The sequence below is a fragment of the Neophocaena asiaeorientalis genome, unplaced genomic scaffold, assembly GCF_003031525.2.
Source record: "Neophocaena asiaeorientalis asiaeorientalis breed wild unplaced genomic scaffold, Neophocaena_asiaeorientalis_V1.1 scaffold945, whole genome shotgun sequence".
NCBI lineage: Eukaryota > Metazoa > Chordata > Mammalia > Artiodactyla > Phocoenidae > Neophocaena > Neophocaena asiaeorientalis.
In genome coordinates this window covers 144,776-156,990 of record NW_020174275.1, presented here as the reverse complement: position 1 = coordinate 156,990, position 12,215 = coordinate 144,776, and the positions used below count along the sequence as shown (strand labels likewise).

Sequence of the window (12,215 nt, the reverse complement as noted above, 5' to 3'; positions counted from 1 at the left end):
CGTGGTGAAGCGAGGATTTAAACAGATTATTTGAATCTTGTGCTCCCGGGAACGGGTAAGAGCTCCAGACGCTTTTCAGGGCTTCAACCCCTAATGGAGAGTCAGTATGGACTTCCCTTTGTCCCATAAAACGCACCTCAGAGGTGAGGGAACACCCTGCAGGCCTTCTTCAGAAAGGAGGGAAGGCGCGGAAGACGCTTTAGGTACCTTTACATTCTTTTTTTCCCCTCCCACCTTCTGTAGCTCCGACCACACCCTTCGGTCAGACGCCTGACAATTTCCGGGACGGAAGTGACGTCTATAGTTACGCGCCGGACGTGGACTTGCAGAGTGAACCCCAGAAGTCGCGGATGCTGTTGGGCTTGAGGCCTGGCTGAGCTTTGGTTGGGAGCTCTGCAGCTTTGGGAGGCGGCCGTTGCCATGACGGCCCAGGGGAGCCTGGTGGCCAACCGAGGCCGGCGCTTCAAGTGGGCGATTGAGCTGAGCGGACCTGGAGGAGGCAGCAGGTGAGGTGCCTGGGCAAAGTTCGACATCAGAGCTCCCACCCCAGCACTACCCCAGAGGAATAGGACCTGAACCCTCAGGCCCAACTCCCTGAAAAGGATGGGTGGCCCAGAAACGACTCCTGGGGAGCTAGCGGCTTCTCTGCCACAGAGGTTTCTATGACCAAAGGATGCTTATTTCATTCCTCCCTACAGGCAACGGTCTGACGAACCCACGAGAGGGCTGGTCTAATCTGGGTAGATGCATGTGAGGATCTTTATTCCTGTGATTCGAACGGGAAATGTGGAATGTGAAGTGTGGAAGGCTGCAACCTTAGTTTCTTGGTTTTGGTCTCTAGGAGCCGAAGTGACCGGGGCGGTGGCCAGGGAGACTCGCTGTACCCAGTTGGTTACTTGGACAAGCAAGTGCCTGATACCAGCGTGCAAGAGACAGACCGGATCCTAGTGGAGAAGGTACAGAGGTATAGATGTCACTATAGTCCTTGGGCCAGTCCTGACCTACACACCCACCCTCTCCCACGCAGCACATGAATGTCTTACTGTAGATGGCCCTTATCCCGAATATTTGATAGCTAAACCGCTTGAGATTAGTGTTACATTAGTTGACATATCAGATCCAAAAGTGCTCAATAATTGTAAAAATAAAAGACGTTTGAACATAAGATATAAGGAAGTAGGTTGAAAATTAGCTACTGGTAGCAATGCGTTCCAGTTCAAGTCATCTTTTTCTACTGGAGTTCCCTTATACCACACAACCAACCAACACAACAGCCCGTTGCTTTTACCTTCAGAATAGATTCAAAATCTTAATTCTTATTGCTGTAATCTATCATCCTGGTCTAAGCCACTTCATCTTCTACCATTTTCCCCTTTGTGCACTCCTATAGTCAGAACGGCCTCCTTGCTGCTCCTTAAATATGCCAGGCAAGCTTCTATTTCAGGCTTTTTGTACTTGTTCTTTCCTTTTCCCCCAGATACCTTTATGATTTGCTGTCTCATCTCCTTTCAGTCTCTCACGTGTTACCTTCTTAGTGAAGTCTACCCTCATGGCACTCCCTATCTTTTCTTACTTTATATTTCTCCATATCATTCATATATATTTCTCCATATCATTCATATATAGTTTACTTATTTTATTATCTCTATTTTCACTCTTGTAAGCTCCCTGAGAGCAAGATTTTGTCTCCCAAGTCCCTCGAACAGTGCCTGGCACTTCCCTCTCAGCCTTAATATTGTTCAATATTAAATGAACTTTGATTCATGAAATGCAGTGATTTTCACAACATGAAAATGACAGAGCTGTTGTCAGTGATTTTCTTGATAAGTGTCCTGTCATTTTTCATCTTGGTACATCAAAGCATAATATGAATAATACATGATAGTAAGGTATTACTAAAATGGCGTGATTTTAAAGGCAGATTATTATAAAATATGTATTTTAGAGCAATTCTGTTGTATGGATGATTTGATATTTAAACTCTCAGATAGGGACTTCCCTGGTGGTCCAGTGGTAAAGACTCCATGCTTCCAAAGCAGGGGGCACAGGTTTGATCCCTGGTCAGGGAACTAAGATCCCACATGCTGCTCCGCAGGGCCAGAAAATTTTAAAAAAACAAGAATTCTATAAATAAACTCTCATATAAATGATCTGTGTAAATGACAGATAAGGGAACTGTTTACACATGGCCATTTCTTCCTTTATGTGAATAAACCCAAATGGACAGGGGTATATTATTCTGTTTATATAGATAGATTTACTTTAAATATTTTGTTAAGGATTTTTTTTTTTTGGCTGTGTTGGGTCTTGGTTGCTGTGCACGGGCTTTCTCTAGTTGCAGCGGTGGGGGGGCTACTCTTCATTGTGGCGCGCAGGCATCTCATCATGGTGGCTTCTCTCATTGTGGAGCACAGGCTGTAGGCATGCGGGCTTCAGTAGTTGTGGCACGTGGGCTCAGTAGTTGTGGCTCACGGGCTCTAGAGCACAGGCTCAGTAGTTGTGGCGCATGAGCTTAGTTGTTCTGTGGCATATGGGATCTTCCCGGACCAGGGCTTGAACCCGTGTCCTCTGCATTGGCAGGTGGATTCTTAACCACTGTGCCACCAGGGAAGCCCCTAGGATTTTTGCATTTAGGTTCATGAGTGATACTGGTCTGTAAACTTTTCTCATAATGTCATTGGCAGGTTTTGGTATTTATGAGGCCCCATATTACAGTAATGAATTCATTTTTTCTTCTCTGAGTTTGTATAAGATTGGCTTTATTTTTTCCTTAAATGTTAAGAATTTGCCAAGGGATACCATTCGGGCTTAATTATAGAGTTTCTTAAAGTTATAAGACTATTTAAATTTCCAACTTCTTATGCCATTTAGGTAAGTTGTTATTTTTTCTAGGAATTTAGCCATTTCCCCCAAATTCATAATATTGATCACTTTAATATATGGAAGACCTATAGAGATGTCCCTTTTTTCATTCTTGCTGTTGAATAGTTTGCTTTTTATTCATCAGGCTCACCAGTATTTTCTTAATCTTTTCGAAAAAACCTTTGGCTTTGTTGATTTTAAGAAAATTTCATTAATTTCTGCTCTCATTTTGATTTCTTTCCTTTCCATTTCCTTGGGTTTAATTTATTCTTTTTCTTACTTCTTGAAATAGATGCTTACTTTTATTTAGTCTTCTAATATGTATTTAAGGGTGTAAATTTCTCAAAGCTCTGTGTCCCAGTTTTAATATATGGTATTTGTTATCAGTTAACAATATTTGTTTTCCACTGAAATTTCTTCTTTGATTAGTGGATCATTTAGAGCACATTTTTTCACTCTAACACATAGGGGATTTTCTAGTTATCCTTGTTATTGATTCCTAGCTTAATTGCATTATAATCAAAGAATATGCTTTGTATGATTGGAGTTCTTTGAGTTATTGACACTTTCTCCACAGCTCAGTAAGTTGTCAGTTTTTGTAAATGTCCTATGTGTGTTTGAAAAGAATGTGATTTCTGCACCTGTTGGGTGCAGTGTTCTATTTGTCAATTGGGTTAATAATATCATTCAGATCGTTCACATCTGGATTTGTCTGTTTGTTCTATTAGTTATTGAGGTATGCTAATCTACCACTATGTGGATTTATCTAGTTCTTCAGTTGCAGATGGGCCAGTGATAGATGCAGAAGTTTAAGAACAAAAATAGGGAAATCTTCTCTTTACCACAAGTCCTGGGGAAAAATGGTATTTGGGAAACCCATGGGGAAAAACAGAAATGGTGAAGATGCCTTATCTTTAGAAGAGCAAGCTTCCTGTGGCAAAGTGGGAGAAGGGCAGAGGTGGTGGAATTGAGGAGTCAGCTCACTCAGAAGCACGAAGTCGGGAATTGTGTTCATTTTACTTTAACACCAGTGATATAACGTAGGACTGAGGATAGTGATCAGAGGTTAAAACTGTGTTTGTTTTAGCGCTGCTGGGACATTGCCTTGGGTCCCCTGAAACAGATTCCCATGAACCTCTTCATCATGTACATGGCAGGCAATACTATCTCCATCTTCCCTACTATGATGGTGTGTATGATGGCTTGGCGACCCATTCAGGCACTTATGGCCATTTCAGCCAGTAAGTATTCTTGAAATAATAATCCTCCTTAAGCTTTAAGAATCAAAGGCAAATTCTTCGGCAGAACCCATTACGGGAAGTCTTTGGCACAGCTAGCTCTTGGCTAGTTGCAGTAGGAGTGTGTGCAGGGTGGTGATGGCAGTGGTGGTGGCATGGAGGAGGAAATGGTGCTTGTGGGTTTTTGTTCACCTTTAATGGTTCTATTTGTACTCTTACTATGGGACTGGACTGTCTGTGTTATATATATTAATATATGGCCTGATTCGTATTGAAAAAAGAAGTTTTTTTGGTTTTTGACACTTTCTGTTACCCCAACAGCTTTCAAGATGCTAGAAAGTTCAAGCCAGAAGTTTCTTCAGGGTTTGGTGTATCTCATTGGGAACCTTATGGGTTTGGCATTGGCTGTTTATAAGTGCCAGTCAATGGGACTCTTGCCTACACATGCATCAGATTGGTTAGCCTTCATTGAGCCCCCTGAGGTAAGGCAAAAGGAAAGTTAAATTTGGGGCAGATGTAATGTACAGTAAATAGTTGATCCATTTGATGGTGGGGGATCACAGTTGCTCTTAGAGCTCATTTCTTAAGAAATAAGATCCATTAGGAGTTTGGAAATTGTTATATTTTAAAGATAAAGCAAAGTAGAGCTTATGATTAAAGTATTAAGTACTTGATTCAGGAAGTTATTTCAGTTATTTCTCATTCACCATTAACCTATTCATTTTTTCTTTTTTCAGAGGATGGAGTTCAGTGGAGGAGGACTGCTTTTGTGAACCTGAGAAAGAAGCACGTGGTGCCTATGTATCTGGAGCTCATTTACAGCCGCCTTCATGCCCAGTGGCTCCTCCTCAGCATACCAACCTTTAACATTATCACTCACTGAAAAGGACCAAAAGGTCTCTTTTCTCCATGGTGAAGAGACAAATCCTAGAAAGACAATGTACATATCACTACAAACACACAAAAAAACGATACCACAACTCTTGACTGAAAATAAGGTAGAAAACTTTATTTGTTTCCAGTAGAGAGCAAAACAACAAATGAAACCATAACTCTGTAAACAAAAGAGTGGTTGCTGATAAATCAAGAGCTGCAGCAGCATCTCCTTTTAATAAATTAAATGGTTGAGAACAGTGCTTTAAAAAAAAGTTGCACAAGTTTCCCTTAAATCTATCCTCCTTAATATTTCACTTCTGTCTAACACAAGCTGGGACATAAAAATTCTGTTGGAGATACTAGAGAAATGGGAGAAACTAATGCTGAATTCAGATTATACATGATGAAAAGAAAAATAAACCAGACCCAAAAAGCACATAAAATGCTTACAGTGTAATTGCTACTTTAATATCCACAAAAATGGATTTTTAACATGTTTAGGGAGAATGAGGATTCGCGGGATCTCAGGGGCCACAGGAATCTGAGGCAACGGAAGATACAAAGTAGTGATCTTTCCCCTGCCAAAAGGAACTTGGCACCTGTCAGACAGATGCTGCAACTCAAACTTAAGCTTTTAAGATAGCTATAAAAGGCAGAGGGCCAGCAGTTGGAAAATGAATATTGTCATAACCTGCCCTGGTAAAGTCATAGCTAAGACTTAAAAGCTGGATCTCTTCAAAAGGCAGGAGGCGGTCTTTCCTTTCTCTTCCTGCATGAAACACAAAGCCCCTTCCCCTAAGGTGCATTCTCTCATCAAGTTTTCGGTATTGCTTTATTTGCAGTGATTAAAAGAGACAAGACAGTTTGCAGACAACATAAGCAACACATAGACATGAAATGCTCTAGACAGAGATGAGTTTAAATCTGGCCTAATAACCACTTCCCCATGTAACAGTGATTGTGTTTTAGGGCCTAAAGTAGGGGCTATATTAGTAGCCACTAATTCCATTATCCCTTTAAAGGATCCTTACAGAGCTCCAGCCACAAAAAGCTCTTCTAAAACTAACCTTACTTTCTGTCCATTTGGCCAGAGGTTTTGTGTAAATGTAAAGGAGTTCCTGGGCAAGCTGACCTTTACAGCATGGGTCTTTAATAGCTTGGGTCCTAGGGTACCTGTTCCACTACTGCTGGACTCAACTTAGCAATGGAGTGTTGCAATGAAAGTTGTAAACAATGCTTCTACCCTCTGCAGGAAGCAGCAGAAAAAAAAGACTTAAAAGATCTTGTCTGCCTTGCTACCTGACTGGGCTGGGACACTGAGAGAAGAACAAAGGGAATAAACCAAAATGACTCCGTTTCTTAAGCCATATTGAAGGGTTTTTCTCTTCTGTCCATAAGGGTCAGATGAATAGTCTGCAGACTATGGAGCAAGTCAGCTTGCTCCATATCCTACTGGTAATGAAAGAGTGGTACTATTTATCATTAATAAAATGAAATTCAAAAGCAGACATGAACACAGGCAAGATAGTTTCTTGGAATACCCTATCTATCCTGTACAATAAATGAAGATTTCACATATATGAAATTACCACTCAGTCACACAGGGCAGTTTCCCTATGCTCGAAAAGCAGGTGTTTTGTGATCATTAAGTTAGCAAATAAAAAGCTAAGCTTGCAGAAGCATTTCCTTGACACATTTAGAGCTTTCTGAAAACAAAACTGAAATAGAAGACTGTTACCTTGGATAATCTCTTAGTTCAGATCCAAGTTTCTGCAGTCAAAATGAAGAATAAAATTGAAAGGAAAAAAAAATGCTCATACTTAGTGCTGAGCTGCATGCCCTCAAGTCTTCATTACGGCTGGCTTTGGGAATGAGTCCACAGGTTTCCTAATGAAATAAGTTTCTTGAAATAGGCCAATGCCAATTGCATGCCACTTCAGTGAAGTAGGTAAGAAGAGTAGCAGCAGCTCAGTAACTTTGGCACTATGGAAGGAGTATGGCTATAAAGTTCGAATTCCACTGCTGGATTCTCCCTTTGAAGGATAATCCAAAGGTTTTAGCCAAGGATTTTAGCCAGTCTTCCTAGTGTGTGTGTTCTTATGATTTTTGATCTGTGCCTATAACCCAGAGGGCATAAAAGGGAGAAGGAAAGGAGAACCTATTGGTCAATATGCATCATCATCTGCCTTTCTTAGATAACAGCTTATATATTTTGCCCATGTCTCATAGGTAACCACAGGCTGCATGTATGTAAATCTTGATAGCTACCTTTTGGAGTTCGCTTAGTTTGTCCATTTGCAAAGAACCTGAAAGAAATAATTTTTACTCAACCTTTTAAAAAACAGTTTCCATGGTAACAGTGCCTGTATTACAATCCTAACCACAGGATGGGTTTGAGAAATAGCTGAAATATACAACACAGTATGTGTACTTAAACATATTTTGGGGGAATCTTATTTTGGAGGAAGTAGGGGCTGCAGTTTCATGTTTCCATTTTTATATATTGGTACCCTAATGTAAAATTAGAGTCCTGGAGAGCAGTGGATACACTGACGAAAATTTTCATCTTGGCTTGCCATGGATGTCTCCACAAAGATGTTAGCTCCCCGTGTACTTGGCCATGAATTCTTTAGTATGATGTGGCTGTGTCTGGCTGTTACCCCCATGGTGTCATCATTGAATCATGACTTCTGAGACTCATCTTTAATGTTAGATGTGTACTTGTCTTTTGTCTTCAGTTGAATTTCTAGCATCCCTTTTGCCAATTCATTTTATTGGTTTAGCTTGTTAATTCTAACTTGCCTTTATCTGGTACGGGCATGGCTTGTAGGACTTGAGCGTTGTTCTGAGGTTGAGGGAATATCTGCTTCTTCCTTAAGGACAGCAGGTCATGTGGTAGCAAAGAGCAGATCTGTTTGTACTTTTCTGCACAAGTACTTGAGGCTCAGCTCATTAAGAGTTCAGCGTGATGTACACAGAACGCAGGTCTCTAGTTGATGGGAGTGGTAGTAAAGAGCTGGCACTTCCATGGAGGATGGAAACCTTTCTGGAAAGGTGAGGCCCAGCAGAGTCATTCAGGGGTAGATTATGAATAAATGGTGATCACTTCACTGCCACCACCTCGGACAAGAAGGACTCGCTCTAGTCCTTCAGTGAGCACTTCTAGGAACTCCATGTCTTCAGAATTTGTCAAGGAGACAAATAGGCAGAAGAGCACAATTTAAAACCTGGCCTCATGATAATCTGAGTTTATCTGACTACAAAGCTGCAAAATCAACATGCTTGTTTTAATTATTATATATTCAGAACTGGAGAAGTCTGAACTCTGGATTCAATCAAACTCTGAAGTAATCTGGGGATCTAGCCTCTTTGCATAAATAATACAAGACTCCCATTTGTTAGATTTTTTTTCTAAATGTTATTTTAAAATGGGGGAAACCCAGAAGTAATGTGTTATTACTACATAGCAAATAAGGCAGAAAGAAGAAAAAGCCACAACAGGGCAACTTGTAAGATTCCAGGAGAGAATCCCAGTAATTTCCAAGTGAACCTGCTCAAGTTAGATTTTTTTCTGCCAGTTCCTTTTTCTTTTTTTCTTCAAATATAGTTGATTTACTCTTTGTTTTCTTTTAACCTCTTTTCCTTAATGGTACTGGTGGGAATGGACCAGTCTGTGCCATTGCAGTGCTGAAGGGGTCCCATAAAAACAATCCTGGAATTAGGGTATGAAGAAGAACCTTATCTTTCCCCCTCAGAGGAGATTCCACTTCATCTGCCTCTCCCCTAACTCCATCCAAAAGAGAGAGGCTTTGCAAACTGGGACGAGCCTGGAAAGGAGAAGGGGCTGTGGGTGTTCCATCTCTAGGACTGTCAGAAAGGGTTCTATACACTGAATGTTGAAAGTCATGTTGCAAATATGCCACCTAAAAAGTCTCTTTAGGGTTCAGAGAGAACATCTTATACCCAACTCCCCTGAAGGAGAGTAGTATCACTAAGTAAGGATCCTTGCCTGAGACTTTTAACAGTCTTCCCTCCTCAAGAGAGGAAGTCATAGACAATAACTTTTACAGTTACTTAGTGTCCCATCTAAAACACAGGCTAAGGGCTTCCCTGGTGGCGCAGTGGTTGAGAGTCCGCCTGCCGATGCAGGGGACATGGGTTCGTGCCCCGGTCCGGGAAGATCCCACATGCCGCGGAGTGGCTGGGCCCGTGAGCCATGGCTGCTGAGCCTGTGCGTCTGGAGCCTGTGCTCCACAACGGCAGAGGCCACAACAGTGAGAGGCCCACGTACCGCCAAAAATAAATAAATAAATAAATAAAACACAGGCTAAGATTTTCCCTACTGGAAGTTTTGCTCTTGGAAAGGATACAGTTTTCATCACCCTCAGGGTTTCGGGGTGGCCCTGGCATATTCAACAAAACCAGCTTTGCTTCATGGGACTTGTTAACTATAACCTCATTGAGCTTCACTGCTGTATGCATCCGCCTCACATTGGACTGGTCCCTGGAAGGGAAGCGTGGTGGGGAAGAAACAGGTGGGTTAAGGCAAAGAGAAAACTAGGCATATCGTCAACTTTAAAAAACTTGAGATTTTAGAGATTTTTTGCTTTAACTATGATTGATGTAATGAACAAATGACTGATTGCCTTATAATATTGATATCATGGTTTTCTCATTCTACATTTTCTTGTTTTATGCCAGGAACACAGTATGGACAGGAAGAAAGATGGTTAGCTTGTGTACAGTGTTAATTGGTAGCTGATAGGCATAGGCAAACAATAGAAAGATGGCTGGATTTGGGGTGAAATGAAGACTAGATTCTGTCCTGTGTATTCAGGCAGTGCCACACCTGTGGCACTAACTAGGATACTATGTTAAGTGATAAGCTTGTGAGTAGGAAAACTTACGGACGCATGTTAAGTAGGTCCTGGAATCCTTCCATTGACTTGGCCTTTTGCCCCCGGGATGCCATGTACTTGTCTTTCGTCCAGGTCATGTGCACCTTCTCCTGATAGGTCTCTGTCTCTTCATCCTCGTCAGAGCCAATGCTGGTCAATCGTAGCATTGAATTCCGATCTTTTACCAGCTGTGCCTGAGGAAGGCCCAACATAGCTGTGACTCTATACCCAATTTTCTCTCATGCTTCATCTTTAATTATTTTGAAATGTGGTTATAGTGGAATAACCAATAAAGCAATCAGGAAAGAATCTGTCATGCTGAGAACAATACTATCATCCCTTTCAGTGATAGACTTCACAGGGCCAGGATTAGGTCAGTGCAGCAAAATCTCACCTCTCTGTCCCGCTCTGTTTTGGATAGTCGCATGTGCCGGAGCATCTGGGACCTTTGCTCCATCATCAGGGTGCGCTCGTAAGTATAAGCTGATATGTCACTGTCATGCTGCCGTAGATATCACACGGAGTAGGCAATAAGCACAAACGAGAAAGAACCATATGTTTTCATTTCCACTTACTAAATTACACCAGAGAAAGTTATCACAATATCAACCTAGGTTTTAGTTTTTGTTCAGTCATTGAGCTATGTAAATATAATAATATTGTGGATTGTAGATCAAATCCAGAGCCCTGAGTCTTTTCCACAATCTAACCATGACATACGTGTTTCCTTGAAACACAAAACAAAAACCCCAGTCTTATTTTTTTTTTAATACTTACAAGTTATTTTTTTAAAAAAGCTATGTGTGATTTTAGCACGAATATATGAACTGAAACTTAATAAAACTGTATTAAGCAGATAAGAATCTAGCAGAAATAGAAGGGCTATGGAACAAACAGGAAAGCAAAAATTTTAAACTACCACTAAATACACATCACATATGCATTGTACTTATCTAGATCAACATATGAGAGTTTTGTTGGAACTAAGGAATTAATCCACATTTGCAGCTGAGGAAATTCCCAAACCAGAAGAGGTTCTAGAATGACAGGGTAGTCTCTCCTATCTCAAACTCAGCTTTCTCACCATCTCCACCACTTCCACCTCTGCCTCAATGCGAAGGTGATACAGGAAGGTGGCCAGGTCCTTCTTCATCTGAATACTGTTGTCTTCTAGTTGGGCTACTGTGAAGATCCGTATGCTGCATTTTCGCCACACCTGAGAAAGTACCACATATACATGGAAAATTAAATGCAAGAAGGCAAAAAAGAGTTATTTCTTAAAATAAATGGCACTTTTGCCTAGAACAATCTTGTACAGTTTCAGGGTATATGTTCCTAGATTCTTACTTGCCATATTATTATTTATTTACTTATTTATTTATTTTACTTACTTGCTATATTATTGTTAGGGCAAAAGCTTGACCAAGGAACACACAAAATATAGTTTAAAGGAGTTCTTATTTCATGACAAGAAAAAAACTGGCAAAACAGAAAAGATGGCACATGATACATTAAGAGGGTGCTTTACTCAGATAGCATACTGATGACACTGTGCAGACTATAATATTTACTATTTTAAATTTCAGTCTTACCATAGGATGAACATAAATATGTATAAGATACACACACATCCTCTTAGGTTTCCAGTATTTTCGTCTTTTTCTTTTTCTTTTTTTTTTTTTGCAGTACGTGGGCCTCTCACTGCTGTGGCCTCTCCTGTTGTGGAGCACAGGCTCCGGACGCGCAGGCTCAGCGGCCATGGCTCACGGGCCCAGCCGCTCCGCGGCATGTGGGATCCTCCTGGACCGGGGCACGAACCCGTGTCCCCTGCATCGGCAGGCGGACTCTCAACCACTGCGCCACCAGGGAAGCCCCAGTCTTTTTTTTTTTTTTTTAATTCACTTATTAATGTTTTTTTCCAAGGGCTCATATGGAGCTCTATTAATTTGCTGAATTTCCCTTGGAAATAGGTATCAACTACAAAGAAAACTATTTCTTATAACGTTGAATCTGGAATCACGGAAAGCCAAGAATAATCCCCAAGTTTTCCAAGCCCCAACACTATAGAATGAAAGGAAGACTCTCTGTCTAGTGAACCAGGACAGAAGTTAAGAGAGAAAGACTTTTTAAAAAAGGTGTCAGAATACCTTGTGCTGTTTCAGTAGGAATGGTAAGAGCATGAGCATCCCCCCGTCATGCACGATCCACCACACATCAATGTTGCCCTCAGAAAACTGCTCCACATTGCTGGGAAAGAAGGAGATGTTTTTAGCCACCAGCAGGGCCAGATGGGCAGCAGTTGTCACTCGAACTGTGCCTAGGGAGAAAACAGAGAGAATCA

General features: G+C 41.2%; 2 protein-coding genes across 4 annotated transcripts in view; one reads left to right on the top strand and one right to left on the bottom strand.

Annotated features, from left to right (window-relative positions):
* Positions 1-296: 296 nt before the first annotated feature.
* Positions 297-5,419, top strand: EMC4 (ER membrane protein complex subunit 4). Of its 2 annotated transcripts, XM_024755796.1 has the most exons (5): positions 297-506; positions 842-956; positions 3,950-4,103; positions 4,422-4,582; positions 4,838-5,419. In XM_024755796.1, exons 1-5 carry the CDS (start codon positions 421-423, stop codon positions 4,871-4,873), a joined length of 552 nt encoding a protein of 183 aa, XP_024611564.1. In that variant the 5' UTR covers positions 297-420; the 3' UTR covers positions 4,874-5,419. The 2 variants fall into 2 exon arrangements, with proteins under 2 accessions (XP_024611564.1, XP_024611565.1); XM_024755797.1 differs by lacking the exon at positions 4,422-4,582 and having other exon boundaries at positions 319-506.
* The window catches only part of SLC12A6 (solute carrier family 12 member 6), an 88,874-nt gene continuing 81,747 nt past the window's right edge, over positions 5,089-12,215 (bottom strand). For both annotated transcript variants that reach the window (XM_024755794.1, XM_024755795.1), the window contains 6 exons: positions 12,022-12,191; positions 10,959-11,090; positions 10,269-10,376; positions 9,884-10,068; positions 9,347-9,480; positions 5,089-8,153 (listed from right to left, as the gene is read on the bottom strand). In XM_024755794.1, coding sequence (XP_024611562.1) covers positions 8,062-8,153; positions 9,347-9,480; positions 9,884-10,068; positions 10,269-10,376; positions 10,959-11,090; positions 12,022-12,191 — 821 coding nt within the window. In that variant the 3' untranslated portion in view covers positions 5,089-8,061. The remainder of the gene's footprint in view (positions 8,154-9,346; positions 9,481-9,883; positions 10,069-10,268; positions 10,377-10,958; positions 11,091-12,021; positions 12,192-12,215) is intronic.